The sequence below is a fragment of the Doryrhamphus excisus genome, chromosome 11, assembly GCF_030265055.1.
Source record: "Doryrhamphus excisus isolate RoL2022-K1 chromosome 11, RoL_Dexc_1.0, whole genome shotgun sequence".
Classification (NCBI taxonomy): Eukaryota; Metazoa; Chordata; class Actinopteri; order Syngnathiformes; family Syngnathidae; genus Doryrhamphus; species Doryrhamphus excisus.
The window spans coordinates 3,450,034-3,474,893 of record NC_080476.1 but is presented as its reverse complement, the minus strand read 5'-3'; the positions used below and the strand labels follow the sequence as shown (position 1 = coordinate 3,474,893).

The 24,860-nt window shown below is 41.7% G+C and overlaps 1 protein-coding gene and 1 non-coding gene across 4 annotated transcripts; one reads left to right on the top strand and one right to left on the bottom strand.

Annotated features, from left to right (window-relative positions):
- Positions 1–24,762, top strand: LOC131138004 (glutamate receptor ionotropic, kainate 1-like). 3 transcript variants are annotated; one of them, XR_009132020.1, is made up of 19 exons: positions 2–347; positions 1,928–2,095; positions 2,312–2,569; positions 3,978–4,159; positions 4,747–4,800; positions 4,912–5,082; positions 5,830–5,973; positions 7,706–7,813; positions 7,889–7,933; positions 11,685–11,801; positions 12,464–12,667; positions 14,078–14,301; positions 14,387–14,505; positions 15,189–15,406; positions 15,846–16,071; positions 16,211–16,461; positions 16,577–16,724; positions 20,762–21,202; positions 21,272–24,735. XR_009132020.1 is itself a non-coding variant. In XM_058086531.1 (18 exons), the coding sequence occupies exons 1-17, from the start codon at positions 266–268 to the stop codon at positions 16,700–16,702; spliced, it is 2,697 nt and encodes an 898-aa protein (XP_057942514.1). In that variant the 5' UTR covers positions 2–265; the 3' UTR covers positions 16,703–16,724; positions 20,762–24,735. The 3 variants fall into 3 exon arrangements, 2 of the variants coding, with proteins under 2 accessions (XP_057942515.1, XP_057942514.1); XM_058086531.1 differs by having other exon boundaries at positions 20,762–24,735; XM_058086532.1 differs by lacking the exon at positions 16,577–16,724 and having other exon boundaries at positions 1–347; positions 20,762–24,762.
- trnaw-cca (transfer RNA tryptophan (anticodon CCA)) lies at positions 15,496–15,567 on the bottom strand. Its single transcript has one exon. It is a non-coding gene; the product is annotated as a tRNA-Trp (tRNA).
- Positions 24,763–24,860: the final 98 nt, after the last annotated feature.

The window sequence follows — 24,860 nt, the reverse complement described above, 5'->3', positions numbered from 1 at the left end:
ATCTTCACGCTGTTCAATGTAGAAAGAGTGACTGGCGGCTGCTGTTGATTCGGAGCCAGTTTGCGGGATTTCAAATACTTTAGCGGGATTATGTTGGACCTGAAATTGGCGTCACGTGACTGCTGACATTTCGGACCGCTCAGCGCTCCTTGGTGAAGGTTCTTTGTGTCTTCTTGTCAACTTGACGTGATGGAAATGGAGGTGACTTTCAGGAGGAGGCGAGAGGAGTCTTCCAGACTGCCATGGTGACCTGGGCTGGATCAACATGGACTCAAGGACCCCCCTGGTTCTCGTGTTGGTGCTGCTCGTCCAGCCGTGGCTCGGCTCGGCTCAGGTTCTCCGGATAGGTGGGAGAAACTTCTCTGTAATGACTGTTCATAATTTACACGTATATAACTATAGCATATTAGACATATACTACAACTATATTCATCTTTTTTAGGAATTATTTGTCACTGAACTTTAACATGTTCAGGTCTATGTATTGCTTTTATTATTATACGTATATTATTATTATTATATAATATATATAATATATATTATTATATAATAAAATATAAAAAAATGTAATCAACAGTTCTGACATACCGAAAGTGTATGTCAGAACTGTTGATTACATTTTTTAATATTATATTTGTAATATCCCGTAGTTGTAACCGACTGTATTTTTGGATATTTGCTGCTTTATTCTCATATTCTCATGTTTTTTCTTGTATATTTATGACTTTTTAATGTAAATTTATGACTTTATTCTTGTCGTATTACAACCTTTTTCCCGTAACTGTACTACTTTTTTTTTTACATATTTATAAATTTATTCACGACTTTACTTTATTTTTCATGACTTTATTCCCATGATATTAAACGTTTTTTCACATAAATTGATTTATTTATGACTTTTTTCCTGTATATCTATTTTCATAAATGTACAACTTTTTTCTCATAATTAACATCTTTTTTTCTTGTAAGTGTAAGACTTAAATTCACTAAATTCAATATTTTATTCTCCTAAATTTCTGATTTTTTTTCTCATAATTTTATGACTTTATTCTCGTAGATTTTTTACTTTTGTGTCATAAATTTAGGACTTTATTCTTTCTTGTCGTAATATTACGGCTTTAAAAAGATTTTTTGTGATATTCTAACTTTTTTCTCGTGAATTTAAGATTTTCAAAATCATAAATGTATGCCTTTATTTATTTTCCTCATAAATTTACAACTTTAGTCTCATGATGGCTTTTTTAACTCTTGTAATATTACAACTTTTTTCTTGTAATTTTCCAATTTTTTTCTCATGAATTTATGACTTTAATCTGGTAATATCACAACCTTCTTGTAAATATACAATATAACTTTTCTCTTGTTAATTTGTGACTTTAAAAAAAAAAAAAAATATATATATATATATATATATATATTTTAAAAAGTCACAAATTAACAAGTAAAGTTATAAAGACTATATATACATACATATATATATATATATATGTATATATAGTCTTTATAAATTTATCTCCTAAATTTACAACTTTATTCTTGTAATATTATTACTTTTTCTTGTACATTCACGACTTTATTCTCGTAAAGTTATGAATTTTTAATTGTAAATTTACAATTTTATTATTGTAAATTACGACTTTATTATAGTCAATTATCGTAAATTTACAGCTCTATTATTTTAACATTACGACTTTGTTCTCACAAATGTACGACTCTTTAGTTGTACAACTTTGTTGTTGTAAATATACGATTTATTCTCGTACTTTTTATTGTAAATTTACAACGTCATTCTCGTAATATTGGGAATTTTTTGTGTAAATTTACAGCTTTTTTTATTGTAAACTTATAACTACCTAATACTCCATCGTACAAAACAGACTCGATCGGCACGGTCGTAATTCCTCTCCCGGCTTCTATGTCCATCCAGGTGGCATCTTCGAGACGCGCGAGAGGGAGCTGGTTAGCATGGATGAGCTCGCCTTTAAGTTTGCCGTCAACAACATCAACCGCAACAAGACGCTGATGCCCAACGTCACGCTGACCTATGACATCCAGAGGATCAACTTGTTTGATGGCTTCGAGGCGTCACGGAGAGGTAGAAGAACGCAAATAAATGATATGGCTTCATTAGCGAGCATGCAAATATGCCCCCTAGTGGCTGTAAGCAGCATAAGGAGGACATTTTATGGATCTTTCCCAAAGTGTCCCCACAAAGCTGGAAGCATTCAATGGTCCAAAGTGTTTTGTAAAGACGAATGGTGAAGATTGAGGGACAACCAAGGCCTCTCGTCCAACGTCTTTGTGTCCTCAGTGTGCGACCAGCTGGCTCTGGGGGTGGTGGCGGTGTTCGGACCCTCCCACAGCTCCTCGGTCAGCGCGGTCCAGTCCATCTGCAACGCCCTGGAGGTCCCTCACATCCAGACGCGCTGGAAGCATCCGTCGGTGGACAACAGGGACACGTTCTTCATCAACCTCTATCCCGAGTACACGGCCATCGCCAGGGCCATCCTGGACGTGGTCACCTTCTTCAAGTGGAGGAAGCTGACGGTGGTCTACCAGGACAGCACTGGTAGGTCCACCATCTACCAGTGAAAAATGAAAGGTAGCAGGGGTCAAATGTGGGTCAAATGGGTGTTATTAGTATCACCGTAGAACTTGCCGGACTTTGGCCACCCCTCTACCTAGCTAGCTAGCTAACAACAATTGATACACAACACATAGACACTACCACTTTGACTGATGTGTGGACTGTACCATTCATGACTGACTCACTTCTTCGCTATCAAGCTAGCTGTGGCTAACTTTGACAATCCATTGGCTCATGCTACCTACCTGACTAACACTTTAGCTAGCTGGCTAACGTACTAAAGTAACTCAAATAAATAATAAACAACACTGGACAGTACCATTGTTTCATCGTTGTGGAATGTACCATTATGTCACAGTGACTCACAAAGGGAGTGGCACCGTTGTTTCTAAGATAACAGAGTAAATACATGAATGAATAAGTGAATAACGAATGAATAAGTGAATAACCAGCTAGCGCGCAAGCTTTTGATAGCGATTGGGTGGCCACCCGTGAGTGACAGGTGGGAATCAATAGTGTGCTCATAAAGCAACAATGTCGAAATGTCACTGTTTATAGATTAGGATTATTGTCCTTGAAATGTCTTCCAAACAAAACGTACGGCAAACTTTATTTTGGATTTGATTTAATTGAGCATCTAGCTTTATTTATTTATTTATTTATTTGATTTTTGCAGTTATATTTATTTTTTAATTTATTCCATTTTAGCTAGCTTTATTTTTTATTTGATTTGATTTTATAAGGTAGCTTTGCTTTGGATTGGATTCGATTTGAGCAGCTAGATGTATTTTAGAATTTACTTGATTTTAGCAGTTAGCTGTATTTTTTTAATTAATTTCATTTCAGCAGCAAGATTTATTTGTAATTAATTCCTTTTTAGCAGCAACATTTATTTAATACTATATTTGACTTTAGGAGTTAGCTTTATTTTTTTATGTATTTATTTTTATCCACTAGATTTATTTTATAATTTACTTGATTTTAGCAGTTAGCGTTATTTTTTAAAATTAATTTTATTTCGGCAGCAAGATTTATTGTGTAATTAATTCCTTTTTAGCATCTTAATTTATTTAATAGTTTATTTGACTTTAGGTGTTAGCTTTATTTTTTGTGTTTATTAGATTGTAGCAGCTAGTTTCATTTTTTAATAAATTTTGTTTTAGCAGTTAGATTTATTTTAGAACATATTATTTTTTTTAGCGAGCTTTTTTGGTCATTCAATTTTAGGATTTAGATTTATTTTGTATTGATTGCATTTTAGAGGCTTGCATTATTTTTTTAGTCATTCAGTTTTAGCCTCTAGCTTTATTTTTCAATTTTTTTGATAAAATCAAATTAAAAAAATGACATTGTCATTAAATAAAAATAATCCTCTTGTTTTCTTTCGCAGGCCTGATGCGGATGCAGGAGTTGATCAAGGCGCCGGCCAAACTCAACCTGAAGATCAAAATCCGCCAGCTGACGCCCGGCAACCAGGATGCACGTCCTCTGCTGAAAGAGCTGAAGAAGGACAAGGAGTTCTTCATCCTCTTTGACTGCTCCTACCAAATGGCCTCTGAGCTCCTCAAGCAGGTCCGTGCCCTCAGGATGAACAATTTGAATCTATATCTTACAATATGAATGACGTACATGATGCAACTTCACCAGGAGACGTATTTCAGCATGTCAGCGTGAGGATGAACATGCAGCCCGTAGAGCCGGTCAAATACGGTAGAACCAATATCAACTTATCATCGTTTCTTCACGTTTGTTCTCCTCACTGCAAGTTTGGAGGCCACTACGGTGCATTCGAGTGCACTCATGATGGATGAGGAAATAATGCGGGCGATTTTAGATAAAGTGCTTTAAAATTGCCAGAGATTGTGACAACGGCAGCCAGCTAGTAGCTAGCCCATGTAGTGTGGCGAGGTGTCACTATGCCAGTAAAGTAGTTCTTCGGTGTAACAATAATAGTCATAATAATAAAAATGTCACCGTAGCTTGTTTAATATGCATGGCACATTGTGATTTTGGACTTTTTTTCATGATGTACATTCTGAGCTACCTCATTGTGGGTGATGTTACTTTCCCTTTAAAAAAAATATTTCAAAATATCTGTAAATATGTGTGTTTTTATTGTGGTTTGGGTTTTTATTGATTTGTATTTTTGCCATTGGCAGCTTTCCTCCATGGGAATGATGACGGAGTACTACCACTTCTTCTTCACCACACTGGTACGATGTTGCATTCCTAAACTTTTTTTTTTAGCTTGGGCTAAGAGATTGCTATGATATGTTGTAATGATATTTCTAACGTAAATGTTGCTGCTGTCTAACCTGATGTAGGATTTGTTTGCCTTGGACTTGGAGCCGTATCGCTACAGTGGGGTCAACATGACAGGATTCAGACTGCTCAACATCGACAACCCCTGGGTGGCGTCCACCATGGACAAGTGGGCCATGGAGAGACTGCAGGGACCCAAACAGGACAGCGGCCTGATGGATGGCGTCATGACAGTAAAACGTTTGCTACCTTGTGCTGTACTCTACCGACAGGATGAGGGCGCACTTGAAACAAAAGCATAGTCTGTGGATCAGAGTCAGCACATTCCTATGGGGGATCCAATTGCCTCATTTGCATAATTGGCCATGGCGCACTACACCCATTTTGCCCAAGGGGAAAGGGCAAAGGACGTACATCCCTGCTTTAAGGCGTAGAACAGAGGAAGAAAAGAGACGAGTAATCTGACACCATGCTCCACCTATTCACCTCTCAGTCCCTGGCGGTGTAATGGTACAGCTGCTGCCTTTTAACAAAGAAAATCTGTTAATTTGTTACTTTGCACTAAGAATCACGTATCAAAACAATTTGTCTCCCAGCTAATCAGATTATTTCACATTGGATGCAAAAGATGCACCAAGTCAGGCTGAGGAAGGATACTCACCTGGCAGTCCCTGGTGGTGTAATGGTACAGCTGCTGCCTCTGGAGGGGTCTGAATTCTGGTGAAGTAAAGTCGCAAATTTGGCATAATTGATGCCTCCTGCTACATCTTCTTACTCCCTGTCAGACCAGGTGTGTATGAGGTATGATAAGAGATGGAACGGCAAACTACATCCACAGATGTGTCCCATTATTATGTGTTTATACACGGGGGGGGGTTATATGTAGTAAACACTGTCTTTAATGGACGTTTGAGCTAAACATTCAGCCTTCACTCTTTGCTTTAGCTCAGCTTTCTAATGGCAACGTTCTTCCTTCACAGACGGACGCTGCCCTGATGTATGACGCCGTGTTCATGGTTTCCGTGGCATCGCAGCGCGCCACTCAGATGACGGTCAGCTCCCTGCAGTGTCACCGCCATAAACCGTGGCGCTTTGGACCACGCTTCATGAACCTCTTCAAAGAGGTCAGTGTCGACTGTCATCATGTTGAAGTGTTTTTATTTGAACGGCTAACAGGATCTGCACACACGATCAACGCTGTTATGAGCTTCCTCAGCTTGTGAAGTGTTTGGTGTCAGAGCGGATGAGGCATTTGATCCAAGACGGTTTTGATCGGCGGTGAAGAGATTATCGTTCAGTCCCATCGCTCATATTTTCATCTTCAGGCCTTCAGAGCCTCCTCCTCCTCAGGCCGCAATGGCCTGACCTTTTGATGCTCCTCTCCATCTCTTGATGGTTTTTGATGCCAGGAAACATTTGGATCAAAAACATCTGACATTTTTTTCTTAGTGTCTGAAATGAACTCCTGACCCAACGGTTTCTCGGAGCCTTGCTAGCCCTGATGGAGTCACAGCTACCAAGCATACACAGACATTTCTACCCAAATGTATATACAGCCAAAACCTGGTCAAATTTGCGAAATTTTTTTGGTTTCTTACTCGTCTCAGCATCTTGTCTGGGTTTTCATCCAATATTTTACGTTTGTGCTGTATAGTAGTGTTCCGCAAAACATTTTTTATGAATGACACCATGCACTTTTTATTAATTGTGACATCAAGATAACACGCCAAGGGGCCAAACAAAGTGGCAATACTTTGATAAAGACAGTGGAGGAACATTATTGAATAACATTTTGGGTGTACAGTAAGTCTGCATCAGTAATAAGCTCCATGCATTCCTCATTTATAATTATTTTACATTGTTTTCTGCATGTAAAATTATATTTATGGTCCATAAAATATATTATTTGTTCATGTATTTGGGTGTCTGGAGCAGATTAGTTGGGTTTACATTATTATTACATTATTATGTGGAAAAATTGCCTCGGATTTCACATGTTTTTGTTTTTGTCTGGTCTTTTGGTGGACATGCTGGTGTGTTTAGGATCATTGTCCTGCTGGGGAACCCAAGTTGTTTTCACCTTGACATCAACAACAGTGTCTTTTTTATGGTGGAGTCATGAACACTGACCTTAACTGAGGCAAGTGAGGCCTGCAGTTCTTTGGATGTTGTTGTGGGGTCTTTTGGGACCTCTTGGATGAGTCATCACTGCGCTCTTGAGGTCATTTTGGTTGGCCGGCCACTCCTGGGAAGGTCCACCACTATTCTGTGTTGTCCCCATTTGCAGATAACGGCTTTCACTGTGGTTGGCTGGAGTCCCAAAGCTTTAGAAATGGATTTAGAACCTTTTCCAGAGTGATAGATCTCAATTTAACCTTTTCTGTAGTTTTTTTTCTCCCTTAAGGATAAAAAGTCCAATTTAAAAAATTAATTTTCTGTTGTCATTCACCAGTATTTAATTTTTTTTTCATTTAAGTCATTTAAGTGTGACAAAAAATAAGAAATGAGGAAGGGGGCAAACACTTTTGCACACCACTGTGTGTCTCATATGGACGCCACATTCATGAGTTAATTTGTATTGACTTTCCCTGGTGGAGTGGAGGCGTGGAAAGGGCATTGGACATGAGGTGGACTTGCATATGTACACACTACTCAAGGTGGAATCTATGAACCACAAAATCGCATGAACTTTTGATAACTCTTAATATTTTTGTCCTTACCCACGTTTTGTTTCTGGCGTTTGCAGACTTTTAGTCAGAATTCCTCATACGTTTCAGATGCAAGGTTGAACAATCTTGCATCACACTGAGACACATCACACCGAAAGCTGTTCCTAATATTGTGACACTCCTGCAGGCCAAGTGGGAAGGACTGACAGGTCACATTGTTCTCAACAAGTCAGATGGTCTGAGGAGAGACTTTAACTTGGACATCATCAGCCTCAAGGAGGACGGCGCCGCCAGGGTGAGGAACTGCACTCCCAGGATTCGCCATGTCATGTTACAATGTTCAGTCATGGATAATCTCACTGTCACTCAGGGTGTCATGGAGGCTGGAAGTCGCCTCACCAAGAGGTGGATCAAGGTTTGCTTCCACTTTGCTCTAAAAGCCTCTCCTAACCTTGTTGCTCCTCCTCCTTGTTCCTCCTCTGACTCACGTACTTTTACATTACACACTATGGGCTCTGATTTTATAGTCCGGCGCACCGCGGCACACCCACACCTCCATCCCTCCCACCGGCACAAATCACAAAGAGGGAAGAGGGAATGTATGCATGTACTCCATCTTTTCAGATCACGTTAAGAATAAAGTTTAGGACCGGCTCTGCGCTAGAGAAAGAGGGGAGGGGGGGGGCAAAATAATGTCTCGTTCTTTCAAATAAAACTTTTATCATCTGATCTGACATTAGATGTGGTGGGACAATTCATACAAAAATGTACATCCTGGTTCCATTGAATAGTGGTTGATGGTTATATCGAAATTTGTGCAACACTGCAAAACCTGCCTGTGAGGTTTTGGTGATGTTTGTACACTGTGCGCCCGTCAGCCAATTTCCCACTGCGCAGGGTGCGCTTCACCTGCGCCAAGAATAGACTGGGTTGGAGTTGGCGAGCTTTCAGAACACCTTTGGCGCATTGTTTTGTAATGTGGACACCTCCTCTGGTCGCCCAGGCTACCAAATTACCAAATTGGCTGTGCACAGTGGTGTGCTGGACTAAATTACCACTGCGTGGGTGCGCCACACACCTTGCACTGCGCCACAAAATGTGAGCCCTATATGTACTAAAGCTGGGGTGACCAAACTTTTTCCACTGAGGGCCGCATACATTACACAAATTGAAGGAGAGGGGACACATGTTACATTTTATACAGTCAATATGCTAAAGGCAATCCCCATGTAGGTCAATATATGCTGAACTATCAGAACAAAATGTATATAGTTGACAAAGGAAATGAATGTAATATCTAATAATAGCCACTTTGTTTTACCCCAGGACTAAATGTGGGGACAAAGAGAGGTTACGCGAGTCCTTAGTTGTCCCTGAATCTCAGCACTTCATCATTGGAAGACATTTTGAATCATTCTGTGCTTCCAACTTTGCGGGAAGGCTTTGGGAAAGACCTAGGTTGGATGAGTTTGGTGTGGAAGAGTCCAACATCAAGGACCTCTGACGTTTCACAAATTGTCACAGACCACAGTCTGGTTGAAAGCTTTCCCAGTGGAGTGGAAGCTGTAAAGCATACTTTATAGCAGGGGTTCGGGAACCTTTTTGGCTACAAGAGCCATGAAGACCAGATATTTTAAAATGTGTATCTGTGAGAGCCATATACATTTTTTTTAAACATTGAATGCAATAAAATGTGTGCATTTTTATGTAAGACCAACAGTTTTAGATATAATGGGCTCTAATTACGTAGACCAGGCACACTACCCCACGCCAAGTGGGTGTGGCCAGCACACTTTTGTGAGCAGCGCAGTGTCCAATAATAAATCAAATACTTGCTGCCATTAATACAACTTCTGCTGCTGCATGGTTTTGCACCGTACTCAGTATATTTCATTCTTTTGGCCATCTTTGCCAGAAGGCTTGGTTCTGCAGCTTTAGCTAGGTGACTAAAGGAGGAAAGTTTACATTTACATCTTAATGACCGAGGTACAATACCGCATTACCCAGTAATAATCGAGTTTTAGTGTTTGACCTGGAAAATATCATCAGGAAAGATAGATATGGTTGGCCGTATTGCAGTAGAAAATAGATGGACGGATTAAAATGCATAAGAAAGTTGTTGATTTTTAATATTTTTAACAGTGATTTCTGTGATGTTTACTTTAAAATGTTAGCAAACATACATTTTTATTGTGGTAAATGCTTGAGAGCCAGATACAGTCATCAAAAGAGCCCTACCTGGCTCCCGAGCCATAGGTTCCCTACCTCTGCTTTATAGTGTACTATGGTGACAATCATATTTAATATGATGGGCTAGCAGTCAGTTTTTGTTTGTTTGACGTTTCTATTGATTGACTGGCCTGTCAGAGGCTGACAGCAGCTTTGAAGGTGATGTATTCTTTCATTTTGATTCCACTCTGGTGTGTTTTTAGCCTCAGAGGAAATACCTCCTCCATAGCAAACACCACATAAAAGACTGTGCTCATGAAAAATGAATTATCAGTCGTCTGCTGCTGTGCTGTTTAGTTGTTGGGCCGCTCGGGAAGATGTGAAGGCCTCTTGACAGAACATTTTTGCTTTTAAGAGTGGATGATTTTTTTTTTTGTGTTGTTTTCATCAGTCTTAGCCTACTTTGGAGCCTTTCAAAGGTAACATTTTATTTGCACATGTTCTGGTGAGTACTTCTCTCGGTCCAATGGTTTTATATGAGTAAAACAGAAGTGGACCTCCTGTAGAACAGCATGTCCCCGCTTTTCTTGGAGGTTCCATTTCAAGACCACCAGCTCATGGTGAAAAATAACCATTTCCAGCAGCTTTGCAAAATAATAGAACAACCAAGGCACGCCAGGACCGATAGGAAAAATAAGAAAATACAGCAAGACAATACAGCATGACGTGGAGGACGAATGATCTTCTGTCTTTCAATGGAGCAGGACAGAGATAGTAATTTGCCACCGAAACGGCTCTTCTGAGATGACGCTGGTTGACCCCGATGGAAAGGATCAGTGTCATTTGCTCAGTGACAATGACAGAACCTGCCTTCCTCACCTCCTCATTAGAAGAGATTTAACTCCATAACACTCCCCTTCTCTCTTCAGTTGCCATTGTTCACTCGTGACACAATTCAGGTTTAAATAAATACGTACATTTAAATATTCCTTACACCAGTGGTTCTTCACCTGGGTTCGATCATACCCTAAGGCATCGGTGAGTCGGTCTCAAGGGAGTCAAGGGAAGCCTCCAGTCCACTTTTCAATTAGCTCTGCAAAGACCTTATTCATTTTTTATCAACTCCTGTACACACAAAATTAGCAAGTGGGGTTCGGCACTAGTTTGTAAGTACGGTACTTAGGTGCGTGAGGTCAGAGATTACAGAGTTTTTCACACCAAACTCAATCATTCATTCATCATTTCTACCGCTTTTTCCTCACTATCCCAGCTGTCTTTGGGGGAGAGGCGGGGTACACCCTGGACTGGTGGCCAGCCAATCACAGGGCACATATAGACAAACAACCATTCAATTTGGAGTGGCCAATTAACCTAGCATGTTTTTGGGAGGAAACCGGAGTACCCGGAGAAAACCCACGCATGCACGGGGAGAACATGCAAACTCCACACAGAGATGGCCGAGGGTGGATTTGAACCCTGGTCTCCTAGCTGTGAGGTCTGCGCGCGAACCACTTGACTGCCATGACCCCCTCACAGACAAGGGGTCTGGCGGGCTGCACGGCGGTTGAGTGATTCGCGCGCAGACCTCACAGCTAGGAGACCAGGGTTCAAATCCACCAGCCATCGGCCACTCCAAATTGTCCATAGATATGAATGTGAGTGTGAATGGTTGTTTGTGCTTTATGGACTGTCAAGTGCGCTTGTTTCCTGTTCTTAACAATGTGACATGGTTGCTCTTTAGCAGGGAGGGGATTTGAGGGTCCAGCAGCTGTCAGACGTCTGATCCAGTGTGACACAAGAGTGTGGATTATGTCGCCTGCTGCCATTGTCCACTCATTCAATGACCTCACGTGACCCCGCCCCCCGCTCCGTTCCCTGCAGGGACATGATTGACACTTCCCTTTCCCTCTCCGCCATCCACTTCCCAGTGAACTGTGATATTACCTTCCCCGTGCAATGTGTTCTGGTATATTTAAAGCCACTTTTGCACCTTATAGATTGCCGTGTGGAATTCATACAAAGGCATGAACCTCATTGAGAAGTCCACGCGGGAGAAGAACAACAATGTGACCGACTCCCTCGCCAACAGGACGCTGATTGTCACCACCATCCTGGTGAGGAGGGTGAAAGAGAGGACACGACAAATTATGAATAGACTTTATTTTTCATTTCATTAGGTACGCCTGCAGACACTCTAGAACAGGGATGTCAAAAGTGTGGCCAGGGAACCATTCGTTTTTGTAGCTATTTCATTTAATTTACATAACAAGGGGCTGCAAGCAAAATGCTTCTAGAACAAAAGTAGTGAAATTTCTCTTGGTTTAGGTGACTAATAAAGAAAGAGTAAGTCAGATTGGCTATAGTTTCCAAGGTACAATATTGGGTCAATAAGAATATAAGAAATATAAGAGAAAAGAAAATAAGAAATGGATGCAAAATAAGGCAAAAAGTCGTATACATTAAATTTAATATGTCTAGGGTTCTGACCTCAAATGTTTTGTCTCTTGAAAGTGGTTAAAATGCATGCATGTAGAGAAATGTCATGAACGTTTCTTGGAAACTACAAGGCAGAGAATTATAAGCAGCTGGTGGCAAACCTCCTGAAGTCCTCAAGATACACATTTAGCATTCCCATCTTGATGTGCACCATGTAAGCGTGCATTGGTTTTAAAGATAATGTACACATCATATACATTAATATAACACAATATTAATGAAGAGATGTGTTACAAAGCGTGACAGCCTAAAAAAATGACAATGTTTTTTTCCGGTCTAGGAGAATCCGTACGTGATGTACAAGAAGTCAGACAAGGAGCTATCTGGCAATGATCGCTTTGAGGGATACTGCCTGGACCTCCTCAAAGAGCTCTCCAATATCCTGGGCTTCACCTACGAAGTCCGCCTGGTGGCCGACGGCAAGTACGGCGCTCAAAACGACAAAGGAGAGTGGAACGGCATGGTCCGCGAGCTCATTGATCACGTGAGTCGACCATTTTAGCAATGTTGTTATTGTCATTGTGTTCATCTTAATCCACAAGGAAAGCCACAAATCCTGGACAAGCATCATTCATCTGTATAGGTGGGATTAAGGCAGGGGTGTGCAAACTTTTTCCATCATAGGGCACATACTGAAAAAGGAAGTGATGCAGGGGGAACTTTGATATAATATATATATATATATATATATATATATATATGTTATATATATTTGTATATATATTATACGTTTTCCTCAGAATAATTTAACAGAAATTACAACTTTGGTTTCTTTTGGCTGCACGGTGTGCGAGTGGTTAGCATGTAGGCCACACAGTCAGGAGATGTGTAACCCAAAGACAGCTGGGATAGGCTCCAGCATCTGATAATATTCTGAGTTTATTCTCATGAAGTTGTGAGTTTTTTCTCGTTAAAATAAAACACAATTTTCATAATTCTGACTTTATTCTTGTAACATTATAACATTATTTCTGCAACCTAGTATTCCAAAAAGTACATATTTTTTTGTTTGTTTCTCATAATAGTACAACTAAAAAATCACATTATATATATATATATATATAGTAAACCCTCGGATATATCGGAAATTCGCTCACAACGGACAGATAAAAAAGAACCGATTTGTCTGTAATGCATTTCCAATAAAAATTCATTGCATATATCGGATTTTTTTTATAACGGATATCGCCTATTTCGGACAAAATCTCCAGTCCCGTTCCAATGCATTTCCATTAAATTTCCCTCGCATATATCGGATGGCCGCATCGTGGTGCTCCGATTCGCCGAATCGTGACAGGCCGCTATACGACGTCATTTGCAGCGTTTGCAGCGTTGCCTGCACGTCCAGGTACATTGGAAACATAGTCAAGGAAGTGCCTTTTTATAACGGATAAAATCCGATTTACGCATATACCGGATATAAATCCGATATATGCGTAAAACGGACATTTTCCGGTATACGCATATAACGGATTTCGCTTATATCGGACAAAACCAGTGGGAACAATTGAATCCGATATATCCGAGGTTTACTGTATATATATATATATATAATATCCAGTATATTATTATATACATTCCGAGGTTAAAATAAAAAAAAAATTATCATTGAATATTTTATATTTTAATGGTTAATGATGGTTATTCCCATATATAATATTATCCAGTATATTATTATATACATTCCGAGGTTACAATTAAAAAAAAATTATCATTGAATATTTTATATTTTAATGGTTAATGATGGTTATTCCCATAAAAAAAAAAAATAAAGTATTTTTTTATCTTTAATCTTTAATTTTCTCGTTAAAAAAACAGCCTTGGTCTGCACTTTGGACTCCCCTGGATGAAGTCTTCCACTTCCATCAACCTCCATCCCTCTGTCCTCCTCCAGGTGGCTGACCTGGCGGTGGCACCCTTGACCATCACCTACGTTCGAGAGAAGGTCATCGACTTCTCCAAGCCCTTCATGACATTGGGCATCAGCATCCTGTACCGCAAACCCAACGGCACCAACCCGGGTGTGTTCTCTTTCCTTAATCCGCTCTCTGCTGACATCTGGATGTACGTCCTGCTGGCCTGCACGGGGGTCAGCTGTGTACTCTTTGTCATCGCCAGGTAACAGCGTGGAGCGGCATAGATGCACAACACCATAGAATGGAGCTCTGTGTTTTAACCGCATCTTTTCCTTTTGGAACTGCAGGTTTACTCCATATGAGTGGTACAACCCACATCCATGCAACCCATCTTCTACTCTGATCCAAAACAATTTTACTTTGCTCAACAGCTTCTGGTTTGGTGTTGGTGCTCTCATGCGTCAAGGTATTATTATTATTATTATTATTATTATCAAGCATTCAGTATGACACAGGAGGAAAATAAACCACTAACTAATAAACATGGCGTCGCTGTCAGCCTTTGGTTACAACAACAGTCATTTAAAAGAGGAAGCTACATTGTTCTAGTTGTTTTTGCTTATTATTTATGGTTTCAATTTGATTTTAAACATTTTTCTTGGCATAGACCTGCTTATGGTTGAAGCTAGCTCAAACTGTTTTACATGATGTGTCCAAGTGTTTTCTGTTGAGTGTGATTATTGTTAAGTAGGTAACAAGAGCTTAAAAATGGAGCTATGAGATTTGCTGCTCATGCTAGCTTGCTTGCTTCCACAAGATGGCCGACATTGTCCAGTGTAAGCTAATTTGTTCATTTAGAAAATGTGATATTTTTGTGTCACAGTGCTATGAATTCCAACCTTGCAAGACAATTAAGGCATCGATTGGGTTTTATTTTTATTTTTTTATGGCTGCATTCTATAAATCTATGATAATAGGTGCTGTAGTTAAATGTTAAATGTCAAAGTTGATAGCATGAAAGTGTCTCTGATGTTTGAAGTGGTGTAGCGTAGTAGTGTTTTGGTGTCTTGTGATCTAAACAGTCATGGTAAGATGACCACGTGACCACTATGACCACAATTGACATTACACCACGTTGTCTTGTGTCAGGTTCCGAACTGATGCCCAAGGCTCTGTCCACGCGTATCGTCGGGGGCATCTGGTGGTTCTTCACCTTGATCATCATCTCCTCCTACACGGCCAACTTGGCCGCCTTCCTGACCGTGGAGAGGATGGACGCACCCATTGACTCGGCCGACGACCTGGCCAAGCAAACCAGGATCGAATACGGCGCAGTGAGGGATGGATCCACCATGACCTTCTTCAAGGTGGGCTCTGTCCATCTGTCACATTCACTTTCTTTAGGAAATGCAGTCCAGTATAAAAACTCTTTACACTTCCAAATTGAATAAACAAATGACCCTGACGTGATTTGAACACGCAACCTTCTGATCTGGAGTCAGACGCGCTACCGTTGCGCCACAAGGTCTTGTCTGATGTAATTTTATTTGCTGTCTTATCTTGCATCCTTCCACTGGTACCACCCCTCGGCACCCAACAGGGGTGACCCCTGCTGGGCTTTATCCTGGCAGATTGCAGCCTGTGATTACGAGCGCCTGGATAAGAAGACGCGGCCTGTGTTTGATGGCTCGAACAAATTGAATCAGCTGGATGAGATTTAGAGCACAGCTGCCCCATTTTGAGTTTAAACACACACGCGCACACACTCGCCTTGTGTTTTTATCTGTTTATGTGTGTGTGGGACAGAAATCCAAGATCTCCACCTACGAGAAGATGTGGGCCTTCATGAGCAGCAGGAAGAACACAGCGCTGGTGAAGAACAACCGGGAGGGCATCACCCGTGTCCTCACCACCGACTACGCCATGTTGATGGAGTCCACCAGCATTGAGTACATCAGCCAGAGGAACTGTAACCTCACACAGATAGGGGGCCTCATTGACTCTAAGGGCTATGGAGTGGGAACACCCATCGGTGAGGAGGAGCAACAAAAGTTCTTAAATTAGCAGTTTCGGCTCCAGCCTAAACATAATAGCCTTGGATTGATTTGATCGATGGCCTCATTGATGAAGAGCTGTGTCCCAAGACATGTTGTGTTGCTCTGCCGGTCCAGGTTCTCCATACAGAGACAAGGTGACCATCGCCATCCTGCAGCTACAGGAGGAAGGAAAGCTGCACATGATGAAGGAAAAGTGGTGGCGAGGCAACGGCTGCCCCGAGGAGGACAACAAGGAGGCCAACGCTTTGGGTGTGGAGAACATCGGCGGCATCTTCATCGTGCTGGCCGCCGGCCTGGTCCTCTCTGTGTTCGTAGCCATCGGCGAGTTCATCTACAAGGCTCGCCGGAATGCCGACATTGAGGAGGTGAGCTGGAGGCAATATATGGTGGTGACAGCCGGGCGCCACAACGACAGGAAGTGCTGGCATTAACCGCATGCTTCTCCATGTTTGTGTGTCTCTGCATGCTGCTGGCTGTCAGGCCTTTTGTTTCTTTTATGGGGTGCAGTCCCGCCAGTTTCAGCGGCGTGGCTCCACCTCCTCCTCGGGCACCTCCTTGTCCACCGACCTGGAGAGCGGCAAGCTGCTTGGTGATGACACAGAGTAACCGTGGCAACTGTAGATGATAGGTTTGTAAGACCTGAGCGGGTGTTCTAATCTTTGCCCCTCCATTCTGCACCTGCTTCCTAACCTTTGACCCTGCCTTTTTACCTTTCACTGAACCAACCCTGCAATTTTACGCCTCACTTTTGTGTCTCAAACTTATCAACTTGCTTGAAGCAATGGCATTGTTATCTAATCTCACTTCTTTTAAACCTCAGGAATGATTGTCTCATATCAAATCAAGATCTCTCATTGCAAGTCCAGCAGCAGCAGGTCTCGCTTTGCAGTAAGAAATAGAATACTGCAGGCATTAAGCTTTTATTCATTCTTTTATTGAAGGCTACAAAGCCACACTTAACAATGCATGAAGGTTCTGCATGAACACGACTGGAAAGTAAACATCTTTTAAGAATGAGAAGCTTACGGGATCAAACCACAATGAGCAGAATTCATTGCTAGTGTCTTTAGTGGGGGTGTAACGGTATGCCATATTCCATGTTTGCTTTGTCATCCGCAAAGATTAAGAACAGCAGCAGCTATCATGTTGCCAGTTGTGGTTTGGAAAAACAGATGTCTGTATTTGTCATGATTACAATTTACAAGCTCACTCATTGGATTGCAGGCCCATCCTTGGCTCAAATGGAACGACGATCTTCTAGGTCAGGGGTGCTCATTAAGTCGATCGCGATCTACCGGTCGATCGCGGATATGGTACTGGTCGATCGCTGGTCGATCGCGGCGTGACATTAAAAAATATCATCCCAGCATCAATGCCGTCACTTGATTGATATACAGGGCAGCCATTCAGATGACAACTGAATGTTGCCCTTCGGGCGACCAATCAAATCAAACAACGTCTCTAAGTGCAGCAGAACTTACGATGTCAGCCTATCACCCATCCCCGTTACTTGATTGACATACAGGACAACCAGTCAGATGACAACTGAATTTTGACCTTTAGGTCACCGCTCATGCGTAAACAACGATGCAAAGTGCTAAGCTAGTCGGCGAATTGCGTCAGATTTTAGCCCTCGCTAAAGTTTATGGTCACTAAAATGAGTGAAGTAGCTGGACCAAGTAAAAAGGCAAAAACATATCACTTCCATACGGAATGGGAGGTGGACTTTTTTTTCACAATGTCTTTTTCGAAGTGCGTTTGCCTCATATGCCATTCTACCATCGCAGTACCAAAGAAGGGAAATGTGGAGTAATGTGGAGGTAATTACAAAAAATGTTAATAGTTAATTATGTGTGTTTTGCAATATTGGCTCATTTGGTTATGTAAGGTACATCAACACACATTGTACGTACAAATAATCCTCAATACATTTGAAAATAAATAGATGTTTTGCATTTTTGTAGTGGGTGGATCATTTTGACTCGGTCATTTTAAAAGTAGCTCGCATGCTGAAAAAGTGTGAGCACCCCTGTTCTAGGTATTCCTTACAGTCCCTTCTGACCGCACAACCCCCCCTTAAGATTCACAATGTCTCTGACAACCCAACAACCCTGTTGTTGTTGACTTGTTCGATAGAATAGAATGCCGTAAAAATGGTGGCTTGAAGGAACTCTTGCCCCAATAGCCAATAATCACCTCATATTGCCATCTCAATGAAGGCTCTGTTATATGTTAGGGACCTGTATGAAGACAGTATGTTTACACACTTTACCAAACTTGCAATTCGGGCTGACCTGCCACCGTCTAACTTTTTACGCTGTCTCCAAATTAGGAACTTTGTGTCACATTCGGGCTTGCGAGTTTTGCGATGCGACGCCAGGATGCAGAGAGCAGGACCAAAAGTGCAGATAAAACATGGCAGACTTTAATGGCAGCAGCAGGACACAACAACTACCAAGCAAAAGGCAAACCCAACACAATGAAGCCACAGCAGAACGAGCACACACCTGAACTAAATAGGATTAAGAAATTAGAGGCAGGGAAAAGGAAACTGGAAGGGAACAACAAAGGAAGTAGTTACAAACTAAGGGCATGGACACCGGAACAGAGGCAAAGAGGAAAACTAAGAGAGCTGTCACAAGGGGGTGAAGCCCGATCGTGACACTTAGTCCAAGCTACTTCCCGAACTCTCTGCGCAAGTCCCTGATTGACACGCTGCTCAACCTTGACCCTGTTGGGAGGCGCTGTATTTCCACAATTAAAAACATCATCAGTACCCATAACCCTGACTTGCTCACCCCGTTGCAACACAAATGGGAGGAGGAGATTGGAGGCACGAAATTCTTAAGTTGACACACTCATCCTCCATCTACGTGAGACATAGGCTGGTACAATGCAAGATCCTCCATCGAGTGCATTATACAACCTCTCCACTAGCAAAAATCTACCCTAACATATCTGACAGCTGCAGTAGATGCAATCAATCACCTGCTAACCACACAGTTAGCAGCTGTTGTTCTGGTCATGTCCCGGCGCCAGGTTTTTGATACGCTGACTGTGGTGCTCGACACAGTTATTCCTCCTGAACCGTGTATCGCTCTCTTCGGCTCTCCTTCCCGTGCTGCCCCACGTCTCCCCATGGCAAAACGACGGATACTAGCCTTTGTAACTGCTTACAAAGGCAGCACAAAGTCTTATTCTCTTCAAATGAAAACACTCGTCCCCCCATAATAGTTGGCTTAAGGAAGTTATTACTCACATTAAAGTAGAAAAAAAACACTGGCGACTCCTTCAGTAGGACCTGGCAGCCCTTCGTGGACTACCTGCATAGAACTGTCATTCACGCAGAAAGAACGTAATTAATAAATCACAGCTGCCTAGTACACATGTACATATCTGTAGCACCTACTGGAGTACCTACTCAAAGCAGGAAGAGGACAGGATAGAATGCTTGCAGTACATTTAAATGTTGGCACCCTCTAAGCAACTGGAGGAACTTGCTGCATAGTAGTCCCTTTAATAGTTCCAGTTTGGAGTCTCGTTCCCCATCTCTACCGAACACACTGCTTTCATCTTATCCACTTCACGTATTTCATCCGGTAGGCCAAGTGTTCCCAATTAACGGAAGGGGGTTTTCAAGCTCCGACTTCTTCTCGGCTCTATGGCGAGTCATGACTCCTGCTAACCAATGCTGGACTGCACTGGATTTGTTATATGGCAAGGCAGTTACTCTTTCTGTCCTGTGCTTTGCCCACTGGCAAGGACACTCCACTCTCAATCAGTGGGTGATGTGGTTGCATGATCAGGTCCGGGCATGTGCAGGATCATGATGTTATTGCAGCACGCAGCCACCACATCCCTCTCTGATGTGCCGGCTTCTAGTATGATGTATAGACCAGGGGTGGGCAAACTACGGCCTGGGGGCCACATCCGGCCCGCCAAGTGTTTGAATACGGCCCGCCCAATCTTTCCAAAGTATTTCATTTAAACTCAACATACAACCTGGCATCATGGCCTGAGCCAACCTTTTGATGGTTTTATCAATTTCATTTTTTGACATGGTCTGTTGTTTACAAAGTGCTCCTGAAAAAAGGGACACAAGCACATAATAATAATAATTATTATTATTATTAGATTATTATAATTATTATTAGAACTATTATGATCATTATAATTATTATATACATGCTAATTATTATATTAATTATATATAATATTATTGTTATATTTGCATATTTTACATAATAATAATATTATAATTATTATTTTAATTTTATTGTAATTATTATAATATTTTATTATTTTTAAAATATTTAAATATAAATATAAAATAATAAATAATAATAGCAGATTGCATGACAATTTTACAGATACAATAATACCAGGTGGACTGTTACGTGTAAAATATATAGTCTGCCCCCCCGTAAATTTTGTCATATCAATGCGGCCCGCGAGTCAAAAAGTTTGCCCACCCCTGCAGGAGACTGTTGCTTCCAACAGGACAGGATCCAACATTGTATGCTGTCACACAGACACTGCCCCGTGTCTGTTATGGCTCTGATACTACCTCTAAAGATGAACAAAAGATGGCTGCATCCTTAATTACAGTTGTGATCCACTCATGTGGTCACATGATCTGACCATTGACACGGTTGTGTCTTCCAGTGCGTGTCTTCCTCGGCTCTGATGGCGGACGTGGGCGTCGTCTCCCAAGGCCTGAAGTGGAGGACGAGACAGCGGCCATCTTGTTTCTGTAGCACATACACGCAGGACTCCAACACATTGTAAGAATGGACTGAAACCAAAACCAAAACTAAAAACACTACCAGCATACACATGTAGAAAGTTTGTGCGTCCATTTTCCTTTTTTTAGTCCTGTTTGTGTATCAGCATAACATTCGGTGATAGTCATTATTGGTACCTCATGCCCTGACTGTTTTGTTCACTTTAAAGTCACCTGATCATGGAAATATTGATCTTTGCAGTAAAACTATTTTGCATTTTTTTTCAAAACACCTGCCTGATTTGTGTGTGTGCAAGCATACCGTATGTATATGTGTGTTGCGTGTGTTGGCATGAAGACTGTCCACCGGATGCCTGCAGGAAGTAAGTTTCCACCAAGCAGTACCATTGACTTTGGTACCACATGTTAATGATTGTCTTTCCATTGTTTAGGTCTTCTTGACCCAGTCTTGACCTTCAACGGGGTCTTGGCCGTGCCTCTGAACATGAACGCCTTCTGCACACTCCAGGTAGGGTATCAATGGATCCCTCTAAAAGACAAAACTGACAAAACAGGCTCTCCTGTTTTGGGTGCCCGATAAATGTACATCATAATAATCGCTTTCATTTTGTAAATAATTTCCTTTTTATTTTTGAATTTGGAGAATAGATGCTCTGATTTTTTTATGAATGATTCTGTCATGTATTTGTCTTCCCTCTCCTTACATTCTCATGTGCAGTCACAGCGCTAGCACCTGTAGTTGAGCTTGGAGTGTTCATCCACTTTTTGAAAGTCCAAAAACGTTCTCTTACGGTCATCTACAGTTGTGTACTTTTCTGAAAATGTCTTTCAATATTTTTTGCTGTTAATAATTTCTCACCACATATCAAGCATTGCTTCCCTTTTCTACTGAGAGTTTAATTTTAGTGACGCATTGATACTTAAGGATAGCTTACCACGGGGGTATCATACGCAACATGATGTCTTTTTTGTGTTTCACAGCACACATTGGCCCTCTTACTCATTTAATCATCAGCAGTGTTGGGCATGTTACTTTGAAAAAGTAATTAGTTATAGTTACTTCTCAAAAAACTACAAAAGTAACTAGTTAACAGTAAAAGTAACTATTGAAATGCAATCTTACTAAACCTTAGCCAATTCTCATTGCTTATGTGCTCTGAACACCCGCCCACCCAAGTTCTCTGATTGGCACATACTATACAGTATTTTATCCTTTTATCCATTGAGTGTTGCATACAGAAAAATGACTAATGTTAGAGTCCACATTTTTATTCCTTACCTTTTTGTTTGTTAAACAAAAATCAACCCAACTGGCGACCAGTCATCTTGGCCAAAGTCAGCTGGGATAGGCTCCACCGTACCCCTCTGCAACCCTCGTTGGAGGATCAATGGGCACAGAAAATGAATGAATAAATCCAAAGTTGCTGAGACATCCAAAAAACTTATAAATAGCATATAAAAAGTATTTTAAAAAAGTAATAAAAAGTCTACATGGCTGCACGCCATCCGAGTGGTTACCGCGCAGGCCTTACAGCTAGGAGACCTGAGTTCAATTCCACTCTCAGCCATCTCTGTGTGGAGTTTGCATGTTCTCCCCGCGGGTACTCCGGTTTCCTCCCACATTCCAAAAACATGCTAGGTTAATTGGTCACTCCAAATTGTCCATAGGTATGAATGTGAGTGTGAATGGTTGTTTGTCTATATGTGCCCTGTGATTGGCTGGCCACCAGTCCAGGGTGTACCAAAGACAGCTGGGATAGGCTCCAGAACCCCTGCGACCCTCGTGAGGATAAGCAGTAGAAAATGAAATGAAAAAAGTCTACATCTTCGCTTTGTCTTATTTGTATTAAATATCTAAGATAAAACAACTAAATGCTAAGATAAAAGTTATTCACAAAGCGTCATAAGCCTTAAGAGAGCTCCTCAGGCGGCACAATGTTAGGGGTGGTAGAATAAGAAGATGTAGCAGGAGGGAATTCACTGTTGCTTACATAGCAAAATGTTTTCATTTTTCTGAATGAATCACTCTTTGGGTCCTGCTTCAGTCTGATTAAAAAAAAATAGCAACTGATAGTTGGATAATTTTTCAGAGAAAGAAAAAAATGGAGATGTGTAACAGTACAATGAATAGAGGTGGTAAAAAGCTCTATTAACTTTACTTCATGACTTTTGATGATAGCTATAAACAAGTTATGCAGGTTCTTCCTGAGAGAATTAGACCCAGCTTCTCTTAATCTCTTCATGTAATGACTTTTCTCTTTTTTATGTGATGTAGATTAATTCTGGGATTGAGTGTAATAGCGTTTGCTGGCCCATAATCTTCCCAGCACCGTCATTCTTGATCAAAACCGAAGCGGCTGTATTCCCTCCGCTCCCTACCGTCATTATCTAATCCATCATGAATGAGGGCAGGGATTACACCGCTGACCTTGGCATTCAGCACGTCTGTGCCGGGCCCCGGGCCCAGCGGAATGACCTCACCTGAACAACACGCCACTGGCGGCCCGGCGATGCTTCTATCTTGGTCTCGCTGCTTCTTTCACCCCGTGCTAAAACCTTTTTGTCCCGTTAAAACCTGAATGCGGCGCCGTCAGCTTCGGCCAGAAGAGATGAGGCGATAGTGCTCGTGTTTGTTTGGGGCCCTCGGCGGCAAGGTCACAGATTAAAGATCCAAAAAGGGCTCTGAAATAAACCTCCACAATCCGATGTTTAGAACTAAACGACCATAACAACACAAATGACTGTCTAAATCATTCATCACTGAAATGAGCTTGCTAGCCTACACTGTATAGTAACGTAGATTAAGTCCATTGCTTCCTTTTCCTGGTTGCATTGTCACTTGTTGCCGGGCAGAGTTTATTAGTCATACACATGAAATTAAATCAGCACTCTACAGAAAATTCTGTTCATCACTGCCCTGAGGTGCTCCTCATTTTTGGGTTGTCTCATTTAACAACAATAAAATGAGCTGTTATACGCCACTGCAAACTGGGGCGTCCTCCTCCCTCCTGGCTGGGAGTGATTCCGGAGGGAATGCTGTCATCTGCTGGTCGCCGTGGATTTAAAACAGCTGTCAATCAACACACCGCGTTTCAACCCTCATGTCATATAATATAAAGAACAAAGAATATATCATTGTTATAGATTCTCTTTGATCCATCTTCAGCCGAGATGGGATTAACGGGCTTTTATCCTGTATGACAAACCTGTTTACCTGCTCTTTACCTGACATTTAGGATGAACGATAGCTCTACAACAATATGATAGCTAAAGGCGACTCCCTTGGTATGGACTTGGTTGAGGTTCTGCCTTTACAATGATAATAATGATCACTTTTCTCTGGGATATCAATAAAGGATCTATCTATCTTTTGATTGACAGCGTGTTATGGTGAGGTAGTGACACGCTACAGCCAGGAGATGGAGCTGTGGCGAAAAAAGCGTGCTTGTGCGGCCGCTATGTCACGTGCGTAGCCCATAATGAGCCTCTTGTGTGTATTTGTTGAAACGTCTCTTTAAAAGACGACATGTCATCCCCAAAGCAAACCCACATAATATGGAGTATGCCATGGTATCACAGTGCAGCATAAGTGAGCACGCTGCATGCTCTATTTTCTACCACAATCTCTGCTATTTTGGCACTGCTGTTCATTCTTAGCGACACTTGTTACACACAACCAAGGGGGTGTTTTAGCGGGTTCAAGTCGTGTCACCCGAGACATTTAATTGGACCCGGGCCGCCACGGAATGGGAGGGGGATGTTTGGCACATTCCTCTCCAGCCTGCCTGTTTGTGTGGGTTATATGCGTAAATGCGCACTGGGCCAGACAGGAGCGTGTCTAGACTACAGTGACACCAGAACATAGGTCGTAAAGGGGGGGGGGGGGCGTCCCCCACGGGTGTGTGGACCGAGTCAGAACACCGAAGAGTTCGAGTGAAGTCTCAGGAGGAGGGGGGCGGGCAGGTGGTCTGCGGTGCCTCTTTGTTGGGGGGGGGCCCAGCGGCAGAAGCACCGCAAAGC